Genomic DNA, 12,614 nt, shown 5'->3' with positions numbered 1-12,614 from the left:
AAAAACAATTATATCATTCCGTTAAACAAGCGCGAAAAACGAACAAGACTTTGTTAATACATGTAGGGTGATTTACTATTGACAAATCACAACTTTTAAAATAGTTAAATAATTAACCCAGACGCAAACAGTTATTCTCGTTCTTTAATCGATTCCAGAAATATATTTCTTAGAGAAAATTGACTGATTTATTTTCGCTTTGAGTGTGCACTATGTAATTTAATTAATGCCGAGGAACGTTTGATTTAGAGGTAATCAAAGCAAGTGGTTATTAATTAACAAATTTAGTCTGAAGTACTAGTTTCTTATAAAATTCATACATATTTTACTAATATCGATATTCTCTTAAGTGTGAAGTTATTTTTAAATTGCTAGAATGTTCAATGATTCACATTTTATCCAGTGATTCAATCAAAAATCGCAGTAGCAGGATTGCAAATTGAAATTATATGCAACTTGAAGGAAATATGTTACGAAATTTTATTGTGTACAGTGTACATAACTAGTTTTATAAGTTAAAAAAATCTTTAATTTTGAAAATATTTGATTCCAGTTCCACTGTTTTATTGCTGGCTGAAGTTTTTTAAAACTAATCGCACTAAAAATGGGAACAGTATAAACAAAATATTTTGCACGTTTCAAACCTATCCTCAAGATGCTAATAATTATGAAACAATATTATTTTCTGTTTGTTATGTGTTTAAAATTTACCAAACATTAAAATAATGTAAGTATGTTATTTCAGAAGAAAATACAATATCTTTTTCTTGCTTCTTAATTAGAAAAATGAGGAATTTGGGTTCAGCACAATTTTTTACAGAAAGCCCGCAATTCCAGCATATCCGGGACACATTGTAATTTATAACAGCTTAATCTCATTTATGTAGATGTTTTTTTATAAAGTGTATACCTACTTCGGCCGAGATTGCTATCTTATTATGTCTGGGTAAACCCAAAATGAGTTTTCATTACTTTTTATTACTTCGAAAGCGAAGTGACACTAATACACGTTTTTTTCATGGTAAAACATGTTTAAAGTTTCAAATAAATCTAAGGAGAAAAAGTATTTTTGCAAACTTAAGTGTGAAACTTGTACTGAAAACGAGGAATCTGAATTTACCAAATTTATTAGGCACATTTTTATACTTTTGGACACTGAATATACGGTATTAATCAGTTAATGTTCACCACCTTTTTCGCTAAAAATTTTAGATTTAGCGACATTTGTTTTTGTCAAGTTCCATTTTTCATTTTAGTTGAAAAAGTTTAAAATAAAACCAATACATTTTTTTATTTGACATTTTACAATTAGGTAGCTTGAAAATGATTTTTCGGATAACATACTTGGCCTTATTATTTCGAAAATTAATTACTTCAGAGTAGATGATAAGAATGCGTGCTCTTACAAAAGATAGAAAAAAAATATCAAAATCTCAAAATCAAAATACTTCTCATCACCAGTCATAATATAAAACAAAAAATGTGTTAAAATAATAAATACGACAAAAAACTTTTATTCAACAAAATGGTTCAATCAATAAAAAAATTTTTAACAGACACTTTTTAACAGAGTGTTCTTCTACAGCAGAAGTAATAAGAAAAGCAAAGTTTTGGTTAAATATTATTAAGGAACTTGAAGCGGTTTTACGAGCAAGATCCTATAAGTTTCAAGTAAATTTATGGAGAAAAAATATTTTTTACAAACTCAAGTGTGAAACTTGGTATACTGAAAAAGGGGAATCTTAATTTACCAAATTTATTAGCCAAATTTTTATACTTTGGCGCACTGAATAAGTTATTAATCAATTAATGTTCACCACATTTTTTGCTAATAATTTTAAATTTAGCGACATTTGTTTTTGTCAAGTTCCATTTTTCATTTTAGTTGAAAAAGTTTAAAATAAAACAAATGCATTTTGTTATTTGACATTTTACAATTAGGTAGCTCAAAATTTTCACTTTTCGGAAATTGTTTGCTTTGTATTATTTCTTATGTCAATGATTTTCCATGATAACATACTGTGCCTTAATAATTCGAAAATTAATTACTAGATGATGAGAGTTCGTGCTCTTACAAAAAAAAGAGAAAACAAATATGAAAATTTCAAAATAAAAATATTTCTAATAAATAATTACCAGTCATAATATAAAACGAAAAATATGTTAAAATAATAAATGAGTTTACGACAAAAGAGTTTTATTCAACAAAATAGTTCAATCAAATTACAAAATCTATTGAAAATTTTGCAGACACTGTTCAACAGAGTATTTTTCTGCAGCAAACTTAAATATTATTAAAGAACTTGAAGCGATTTTACGAGCAAGACCCTAGCAGCTACCAAAAATACAGCTTAGCAATTCAAATTAAATTTGACTAAAATGATTAACATAAAAGGAAGTGCTGAAACAAAACTTGTAATCCACTAATAACATAAACAAAACGACCATTAAAAAAAATGAAGACAGAAAATGTCATTAAACAGTTTCATAGAGTATTCAGTAGTATACCTCAACTAGAAATAACTTGAGACTTTATACTACTTTGATATGGAAAATTGAATAAAGTGCCGCCACTGTTCTTTCGGTACTTACGATGCAAATCCAATCAAAAAGCAAGGAAGTGTTAATGTAGCTGCAATCGCCGACGCCAAGGCGCCTCTCTGAATTTTAAGAAAGTTTTACTTTCATTCGATCGAGTTAATTTTGCTTCTTATTTCGCTGGTGTCATCTGTTGCACATCCATCTTCAATACACGAATTCGTTTCATAATTACTTTATGCTTGCTGCATATTGAATCAAAGCTATTACATGGCGTGCTATTATTGTTTCTCACTCCACGCATACACCAAGGTACTTTCTTCGTGATTGATTATGCAGATTTGATAATACTTCGGCCATCCGACAATTTGTAATTTTCGATGCTCTATTCCAGGACATTACAGCATTATCGGACAAAAGTTTAGTTTATACAATTTCTGTTTGAAACCGTTCAAAATATGAACATGTAAACACTCCAACTAAAATCAGTACCAACTTCAAGATCCTTAGATGGACAAGTTTATGTCGCAGGAAATAATTTATTCATGTTTCATGAATTAAATCCGTTAAACAATCTCTCTGAATAATTTCCTCAGCTCATTCAAACGAGAAATTTTAGTTGAATTTAACTTTATATTCCTAAAGTAATCCATTCAAAAGTATAAGAAAGAAAAAGCTAAATATCAGTGATTTAACACAACAATGGCGAAAAGCGCACACTAATATTCTTGGGAAAAGTTTAATTATCCATTTGCTTGATTCTACACTTGAAGTTAGTAGTTCAAAATGATGGCAATGGTTCAGTCTTCACGCATTATTAAACATAATTATACAGGGTGACTAATATAGAGTTTCCAAGAGCGAATAAATATTAAATTTAAAACTACTATTGTTTCAATTTTATGTATTTCTAAAGGTATGGTAGGAGTAAAAACTTCTAATCGGTGGCATTGCAAAGTAAGCCTGTGGCTTATTCTAAACTATATTTTTGAAAAAAACAAATATGCGACTTTATTATTTTACTGTTTCCAATAGCCTATCAAGGTTTTTCAAATACTCGGTGTGACGGTCTTTATTATTTTATTTTAATATATTTTCTTTAATACAGTTTTACATCTTATATAAGCGAATTTCAATTTACAAGCCCAAAGTATTACGTCCTATATAACAGAGAAAATATTTGGTACTTCGGAATAATAATAGGCGCGATTTAATTTTATGTATATACATATCCTTACGGTCAGTTTAGACGGTTGATGTTATAAAACTTTTTTAAAGTAATAACATTTTCACCCGATGGTGTAAAAACATAGAGGGTGTTCCATTTGAACAGTCGATAAATTTGAGTCAACAATTATTTAATTTTGAAACGTTCGTTTTTGGACATTCTGGATTCCATAGAACTTAAATTTGGATGAAGTAGTAAAAGAGTACTTTCGACTCATAGATTATTCAGGGCGACTAGCCAGTGAAGCGCTCTTACGAAAGGGTTCACATTTTCTATTTACAATCTTCTACAAACTTACATTTATTACTGCTGCAGAATTTAATAATGCATTTATACATAAAGTATAAAGGTGGCTATTCATTTAAAAAAAAAACATAAGTTTGGGATGTAATATTTCTTTAAGCGGACTGTGACTTAAAACTACTTTTGAAATGTGGCGCTCTTAAAGCTCTTTACGTCATCAATAGAGAAACTCTCGAATGAGGCGGTCACTCGGAACATTTTTTGATAATTATATTTTGAATTATTTTTGCTGAAATCTTCAGAAATGCAAAATAAATTTGACGAAATATAGGCAATTAAAAATCTCGTTAAGAAATCGATTTTATTTTTAAATATTTACTTATTTTTGTTATGCAGTCATTCTGATCGTGATTATTTTTAAATTGCATTTTTTCCGAAAAGCAAATTTAAAACAATGTATACTAAAAACGTTATTGCATCAAAAATCAAAAATAGGAAAAATGTAACATTTTCTCTTCTCTACGGTAAAAGTTTAAAAACTTTTCACGCATTGACCTTAAATAGTTGTTGAGTAAAATTTACTTTTTAAACAATTTGCATGTTCTCAGTTATCTAAATTTCGCACTGTTGTTCGTACGTTTTTATATAAGTACCAGACCTCATCTTTTGCATGATGATCTTCAACATTCGCTTTCTACCAATTTTCAAACGGTTGCTTGAAAACAGCTGGTAATAATCCGACTTATTATAGCGTAACTTAATTTAGCATGAATTATTGTTATTTCGAATCTTCAGCCGTTTCATATGGTCTTACGCAATTCCCGTAATAACGTAGCATCTTTTAGCAATATAATTTAATACTAGGATGATGAAGAACATACTCATCTACCCTAGATTAGTGGATATCAATTGATTTCCTTGAGTCTTGCTCTTTTCCTGTATTTTTCAAGTTAAGTAATATTAATTAAGAAAATTCAATGTACTACTGTACTACTGAATTTAACCATATTCAAAGAACATAACTTTCAATGTTGGGGAACGAATGCAAAATAATTTTTTTACAAAGATACACATACAAATCACATAAAAATTTGCACTTATAACTGTTAGCATGTCAGAAGTGATAACAAGCAAACAATGCATTTTAAAAAGCAGTCAAGACAATAATTCACATACAGTGTCTGTGCTTCAAAGACCTTCACCCTTCTACGGAAAACAGGCGCGATTTTCGACTTTGCAGTCTTGCATTTATTTGCTATAAATCAATACATTTTGCAACAAAAAACACACGTTACGGTCATTTCAAATATTTGTCTTAAGTGGTGTTTTGCTGAAACCCATCTTAACAAGCTCATGAACGTAAACCGCCGCGAGTTAATTAAAATTTGTAATTTATTACCCAAGTTTCTCTTGATTCATTATGCGAATTTTTATCAACATATTTTCACGGACTGTACATTCCAGAGCGTCTTTTGTCCTTAACTACCAAGCAAAGCATTTCCACGTTCCGAATGATGTTTATCTGTGGCTCGAAAACCTTCTGGGTGTAAACAGGAAGAGGCCAATTGCAAAATAGGTACTGGAAAATAACTTTCTCGACCAAACACAGCCAGATCTTGTATGAAGCTAAATGATTCAGAAAATCGTTCTATTCATCGTGAACAAAATGGAAACGGTTAAGCACTGTTAAAGTGTTATTTTTTAGTCGGATTCGCTCTCAAAAGGATCTTAATTGTTTTTGCGAGAACAATGGCAAACTTGAGAACTACACGTCTTTGTTCTCGGGAATAAAAATGTATTCTTCGGTGATTGAGTTGTTGTTCCAGTTGGGTTTGTAGGTTGACTTTTAACATAAACATTCAATATAACCGCGTTTAGAATCGAAATGTACTGCAGTTGATTTTTCAATTAGACAGCCTTTGAAATTGGGAAAGTTACACTTATTAATCAGGGCGTTGTTTATTATACTTTTTCGTATCAAAAGAATCACCGTTGGGAAAGTTTGGTATCAGAACTCATATTTACCAGTTCGCTTCATATTCTTTAGACCCCTGAAGTTGGTCAACTATCACACATTTTGTCGATTTATTAAGAATTTTAGCCCCCAATCGTTTTGTGTTAAACATCCATTCTTCATTTTTATTTAATTAAAAGTATGTTTCTGTGAATGCCTGAAGCAAACTAATAATTTAAATAGGGTGATTCCTTGATTGTTGAGTGTTTATTGGAAATTACTACGAAAAATATCTGTGATCTAAGAATCTAGCATGAAATATCTATTCAGGTAAAAGGACACCTGATCATCAAAAAATATTAGGTACTCTGGATGTTTTCATAGCGCGTGCTTTATGTCTACAGTTGTGGAGCGTTGTAAGTAACCTGGTGAAAAACTTTAAAAAATTTTATCACGACAATTATAGCATTTGTAGGGAAGAAAATATAAAAAATCCGAAACTTTGATACCTTGTGACTCAAAACCGAAGCGTTTCTTCGCAAATTATCATATGCCAAACTTAACGTAAAATAACTAGCACCATTGAGTGCCCCTCAGAGGTTTAATATAAACTGTATATTGAGTAAAATAGAGTAATTTTCAAGATGTAGAGCTGACATTTAACAATCTCCGGGAGTTCGTCAAAAAAAAATTATTGAAATCGGATCACGATTTTACTTCTTTCGGAGCCATAACATTAAAAAAATCGTTTTAAAATTAACCAATTAGGTTGTAACTAAAAACATAAAAAACTCGATTTGAACATTTTCGTTGATAACTTGGAACCGCAATAGAACTAAATTTGTCAAAACAGTTGGCCAAATTTTAATAGCATTTACTTGGAAGCGGTTAAAAATATATGAATATTCATTCAGGTCTAATTGAGGGAACAAGCGACTTGGTATTGTCCTTCTCTTATGACGCATTTTCAAAGGTGCTTGACCTACAAAAAGCTAGCAAGCAAACTCTTTCATTTTGTGAGGCCAGCCAAACTTGTACCTTACAAACAGTCCCGAAAACTTTTTTTGGTTCAATTCTTAGGAAAGTTTTATTAGATTTTCTTAGTCTCTTAAAGAGCAAAATTGAAAGCTATTGAACATTTTCATTCGTATCCTTGGAAAACGTTAAACAAATACATTTTGGGTTTAATATTTTATGGTTGGCACGTTTTTAAGATAATCGATAAAAATCTTACATTTTCAACACTTGTGGATCCTGTTAATCTTATCAAACAAAATACTCTTAACCATTAGGTGTTCCCAAATTTCTAAAGCATACGGTTTAGTAACGAAAGTGTGAAGATGCGAGGTAAATAAATTCAAATTCTTCATAAATAGTCAGAGTTAGTTAGAGTCATAAAATATTATAAAATACTGAACTCAAAAAACGGTGTCAATCGAGTCTATTCAAAAAAATTCAATAATTTCAACCATCAACAACGTTCAAATTACCATGCCATACAATCAAACAGCAGACCTCTAGAGGATTTAGGAAATCATTTCAAGTAATTTCATTGGCATCAGCTCTATTTATTTGTAGCTACATACTATAGTATTATCTCCTAGTTAGTCGCTTATAAATCACTATTTATCAGTCACCTTCGATATTACTACCAGCTCAGGAAATGTTTGTAATTTTTAATTACAATTTAAAAATTTATTCACTTGTAACGATCGCTTCCTTCGATGAACAATTTCCGGAATATCCAGAATCGCCTAATTATAATATGGTGCAGACACAAACGCATGGCCTTCCAGGCCCACAATCGCAACAACCAGGTCCACAACATCCTCCGGGGCCGCACCCGCAACAATCATCGGGAGGCGGAGGTCCCGGATGCCCTGGAGGTGGAGGTGGACCATAGCAAAGAGCCGAAGTATCAGAATTCTTTGTTATAGCCATGAATTGAATCGAATCTACATATACAAAATTCTTGAGTAATTGAAGTTGCAAAAAAATATTAGAAAAACTGACTTACCAAATCAAATAAAAAAAGTTGCTGCTTTTCAACACGTATCTATTTGAAAACTAAGTAATTTGATTTCAACTTGGTTGGTTTGCTAATTGAAAAATCGCAAGTGTTCCCTTTTATTTATTGATTGATTTTATCTTATCGTATCTTTTTCTTATCGGCACTGGTAAATGCCAAGCAGGTGACTCAAGTTGATTATAGGTGTGAAGTCATACCAGAAATCATAATAATGTAAAACCAATTTCCCGAATTTTTTTGCAACATCCATTAATCATTTTTGCAGTCAGTTCGCAAAATCGTTTTCTACTATAAACTGAAATAGATACAAGATGCGATGATTTCTATAATTATGAACGATGATTTCTAGGCAGCAAAGGTTGTAGAACTCATTAACGTATCGCTAATTTGTTTAGGTAATCATTACCGATTAAGTTTCATCAATTTCTCTTTTTAGCAGTCTTGAACCAAATGTCAACAAAAATTGCAATATAAAATTTGACCCGAATTCCAAATATTTCAAAAGTTACAAACGGAAATAACAAGAAATGTACACGCTTTAGAGATGTTGTAAATGTTAGCTACTAAAGTATCCATTTTTTAGGAAACTTTTTTTTTAAATACATATTTAAACGGTAAAAACTAAAAACGGGAATTATTTTCGTCTATTTTATACTTTTAGTTTGTAAAACGAGCTATCAGCTTTTCTGAAAATAATAGGAATCTTTGGAAAATGAGTAAAGTAACATTGTCTAGTTCTCCAATTTTCTAAATATTTTTACTATAAACCATTATTTTGTCACACTAGGTTCCTTGGCTCAACTGAAGTTCGAAATTCTACTCCAGGGATTACTTATTAGCTATTATAACTTAATGTTAAAAAAACTGCAAGACTTGTGAGTTGTGATAATGTTAAACTATAATAGTTAAGGGAATATATTTTTGGAATTTCTTTTGACCTCACTGAGGGTTTGATCAGATTCTGAAGACGTTCTACACTATTTTCTGTAGAAGTTATTATATTTTTTTTTTCCTGGGTTTCAGTCAAAATGTGAAATAAAAATGTTCATATCGTTTCTTTCATGTAACGTTCCATCGAGACATCAGGTTTAAAATTCAATAAAAACTACAAACACCAATTTACAATTAAAATACGTTGTACAAAAACTTTAATTTACAAAACGTTAAAACATTCATTAGTTGTCAAGGAAAAAAATCTTTGGGAGAACAAAACATTTGAAAAATTTACCCCATAATTGTGCAACATTAGATTCTTTCGCTGAAATGGTTTGCTCTTCCAAATTAAAATTGTTTTTCCTTAAGAACTAAGGAATGTTTCAACGCTTTGTAAATTATAGTTTTTGTACAACATGTTTTAATTGTAAATTGTAAATCCCATATTCCATAATCCATACAGCTCTGTATTAGACATTGTCTATCACATCATCTGGTAGACATCGTAGACGAATTTTGTCTCAATAATTGCTAGTTTGGACGAGCTAGACGTACATCTTCAAGAAATTATTAATAATTTTTCCAGATTTACTGCCCCAAGTCGCAATAAATTATCTTAAATGAAAAAATTGAATTATCCGTTGAATGTGTCGAGTGATTGAAATAAATGAGTTCCGATTCAAATACTTTGCTTGTGCTACCCTTGTTCTGAACGCTACAAAGTAATTTATGATGAATGAGAAATTATTTACAATTCCAGAAATTCATTTGCAATCAATCTTGATTTTGATTTTACGCTGATAGCGTGAATATCGTTCATGCAGTGCAAACAATTAATCGTTATTTAATCGCAAGTGAAATAATTTACAACTTGAATGATTGTAGCTGTGAATGAGCTCAGTTGTTATGTTCACTGTCCAATGCTCTAATAAATCAATGTTCAGTCATTTAGTTGTCTGATTTGCGATTTAGTGCCTCAAAGGTAAATAGGACACCAATGGGTAACGGTTGATACTCAAGTGTAAGGAACAAAGGATTATTGCAAATAATTGCCACTTGTTCGGTCATCACTCGAGATATCACCCTTTGAGTCAGCGTTTTCGAGCCCCTTGGGACACATAAATCGGGTTCAATCCAAATAATCACCTTTTCGCAGCGAGGGATGTACATAATGGTGGTATAGAGAAGAAATTTGCCACTTCAATGCAAATGTTTTAGCGGTAAAAATTATGTCCGACTTTTAGAGTATGTTTATAGTTATGCGTGCTAGTTTTGAGATAAGACCAGCAATATTTTTAGAACAAATTTAACAATCAATTTAGAACAAGCATTATTGGTTTCTTAATAAAGCTCTCTACATTTTTTATGTCATATTTTTTTTAATAGAATGGAATTCCTTGACGAAATGCGCATAATAGTTCTGTTTTTTCGTCACTATCGACTGAAGCATCTCTGAAAGTCTACTACCTTGAATAGTGGCTCTGAGTTATCGTTACATGTAGGCGCTTGTTCAGTTTCTTTTATCTTCACTTTATTCCCTCCTTAAATATTTTGATTACACACATTTTGCCCGGGCATTTCTGAATTAGTTCGCTTTTTATAAAGTTTTTCTAGCAAATTTCTCAGTGTTGATTCATGTTCGATTGTGGTATCGAATGCCTTTTTCTGATTCACAAATATATATCGGACTCTTGGATTCACTGTTTTCTTTTTTATGTCTTAGTATATTGAATCAGCATTTTAAATTTATTTGTTATTTAGGCATTTTATTAATGCTAATTTACTGACTAAAGTAAATAAACATTAAAAATGAAATTTTTATTTGCACATATAAAGTGTAATTTATTTGCAATTTTCAACTTATTGTTGCCAAACCCCGAAAAACTAATGGATATGAATACTACGGTAATAATATATTATTACAGTGTATTTTTCCACCATTAAAATAGAAACTTCAGTAAATGAAAAATAATGTAAAAAACAGTAAAAAAGTGAATTGAAAAATGTTCGATTAAATGCATCTGCAATCCTAAACGGAAATAACCACATGACATTTTAAAACCCATCAAATCATGTTTACAACCATGTTAACAATTTCAAACGTTTAACAACAACTGGTCTAATAATATTATTATTATAACTGATATTGCTTTTAAATCATTCTCACTCGAAATTAGCCATAAACAACAATTGTTTTTTAGATTAAAATATTTGTGGTAATATTTAAAAGTTTTTCAAACATAGCAACATCAGGTCAAAAACAATTAGATTAAATCCTTCTTGTTAAAAGTTGGTTTTTGTTACTTAAGCACTTTTTAAGTAAAAAAAATTATTGATAGCCGTTTTTAAAAACCGCTCTAACAAATCAACACAAACCGCAATAAGAATCCGCACAAACCGTAATATCAATTTAGCAAAAACCGCACAATGAACTCCGCAAAAAAACGAATATAACTTCCACAAAAACGGCTACATAAAATCCGGAAAGCTGCACATGCGAGCTGCATAAATTTACTACTGCTATAAAATAAATTACCGTCCGAATCCAGCTGAAAACGCTGAAGACAATCCAAAGTGTGTTTACAAAAAAAAATAATTATTTGGTTTAGGTTTAAACTTCATGCATATCCCATAAGGCAAAAATTAGAAAATGTACAATTTAATTGTAAAGGTTTATGTAAAAACAGTCTACTGTGGAAAACCTGACCATTCAATGTTGAAAAACGGAGTGAAAAAGACTTAAATGTTGAAAACTCGAACTATTCCTACAGCGAATACGAGAAATTATTAATTTAAAGCATAATTTACAGAAAGGAACATAAGTGACACAAATCGCCTCACACGACAATAAACAAGTGTATTTTGCAGCAAAGGACACTAGTTTTACATTTATATTAGAAAATTTCGTATAAAAACAGTCTAATGAAGAAAATCTTATGCCTTCGTTGCCGTATAATACCTGACTTTAAATTTGAATACAAATAAAAATTTGTAAATTCTAAAAAAGTCCAATAATTATTATATCCAACAATATCATAAAAGACAAAAATATATGAGACTAAAAGCGATCTAAATGATAACCAATGAAAAAGTAATGCCAAACTTACCGAAAGCTGCATCGTGCCACCTGGAAAGAAAGAAAAATATTCTTTAGTGTACCAAAAACTTAGTCCAAAGTATAATTTTTTGAAATAAGCAAAGGAGATAAAGACAAATAGAGAAGGCCATAAAACTTCAGATGCTCCTCGAAAAACTAAACTTATTAACAAATTGAAAAATCGTTACCAGCTTTCTGAAAGCTGGCGCCCCATCCTCCATTTTTCTGCAAATAATCTTCAAAAAGCTTCCAAAATTAATTGAAAATTTGCATTAGATCCTGCAGTTAACGCAGGACAGGATGATCTACCGCACTTTCCTTACCGGAACCGCATCAAATCACTCTATATTTGCGGACAATTGTTAGTAAGTCACTATCAGAATGACTAAAAATTATCAAACTGATCGTCGTTTACTTGATCGTCTCTTTATGTGTCATTGCGTTAGTTTGATGTTCGATTTCACCTTTTTTCTATTGTTGACAATGTTGTAGAATATTCAAGTATATACACAATATTTTCAAGTGCAAGTTTCGCGTTCCAACTCGTTCGGATGATCACCGTAAACAAACCAACATTTTCGGCCAAAGATAA

The 12,614-nt window shown here is 30.7% G+C and overlaps 1 protein-coding gene and 1 long non-coding RNA gene across 2 annotated transcripts in view; both read right to left on the bottom strand.

The window, feature by feature from the left end:
* LOC109545133 (protein MTSS 1) overlaps positions 1–12,614 on the bottom strand; it is a 103,869-nt gene that overhangs the window by 65,520 nt on the left and 25,735 nt on the right. Inside the window, exon 2 of the mRNA XM_048667384.1 lies at positions 12,033–12,052. Within this exon, the coding sequence (XP_048523341.1) occupies positions 12,033–12,052 (20 nt within the window). The remainder of the gene's footprint in view (positions 1–12,032; positions 12,053–12,614) is intronic.
* LOC109545189 lies at positions 7,511–8,288 on the bottom strand. Its single transcript, XR_002172644.2, has 2 exons — positions 7,981–8,288; positions 7,511–7,918 (listed from the first exon to the last, which is right to left on the bottom strand). It is a non-coding gene; the product is annotated as an uncharacterized LOC109545189 (long non-coding RNA).

This window comes from Dendroctonus ponderosae, unplaced genomic scaffold (assembly GCF_020466585.1).
Source record: "Dendroctonus ponderosae isolate FM_Combo_2020 unplaced genomic scaffold, Dpon_F_20191213v2 Dpon_F_20191213_6, whole genome shotgun sequence".
Taxonomy (NCBI): Eukaryota; Metazoa; Arthropoda; class Insecta; order Coleoptera; family Curculionidae; genus Dendroctonus; species Dendroctonus ponderosae.
Note: the sequence above shows the minus strand (reverse complement) of the source record. Positions and strands in the feature narration are given on the sequence as shown.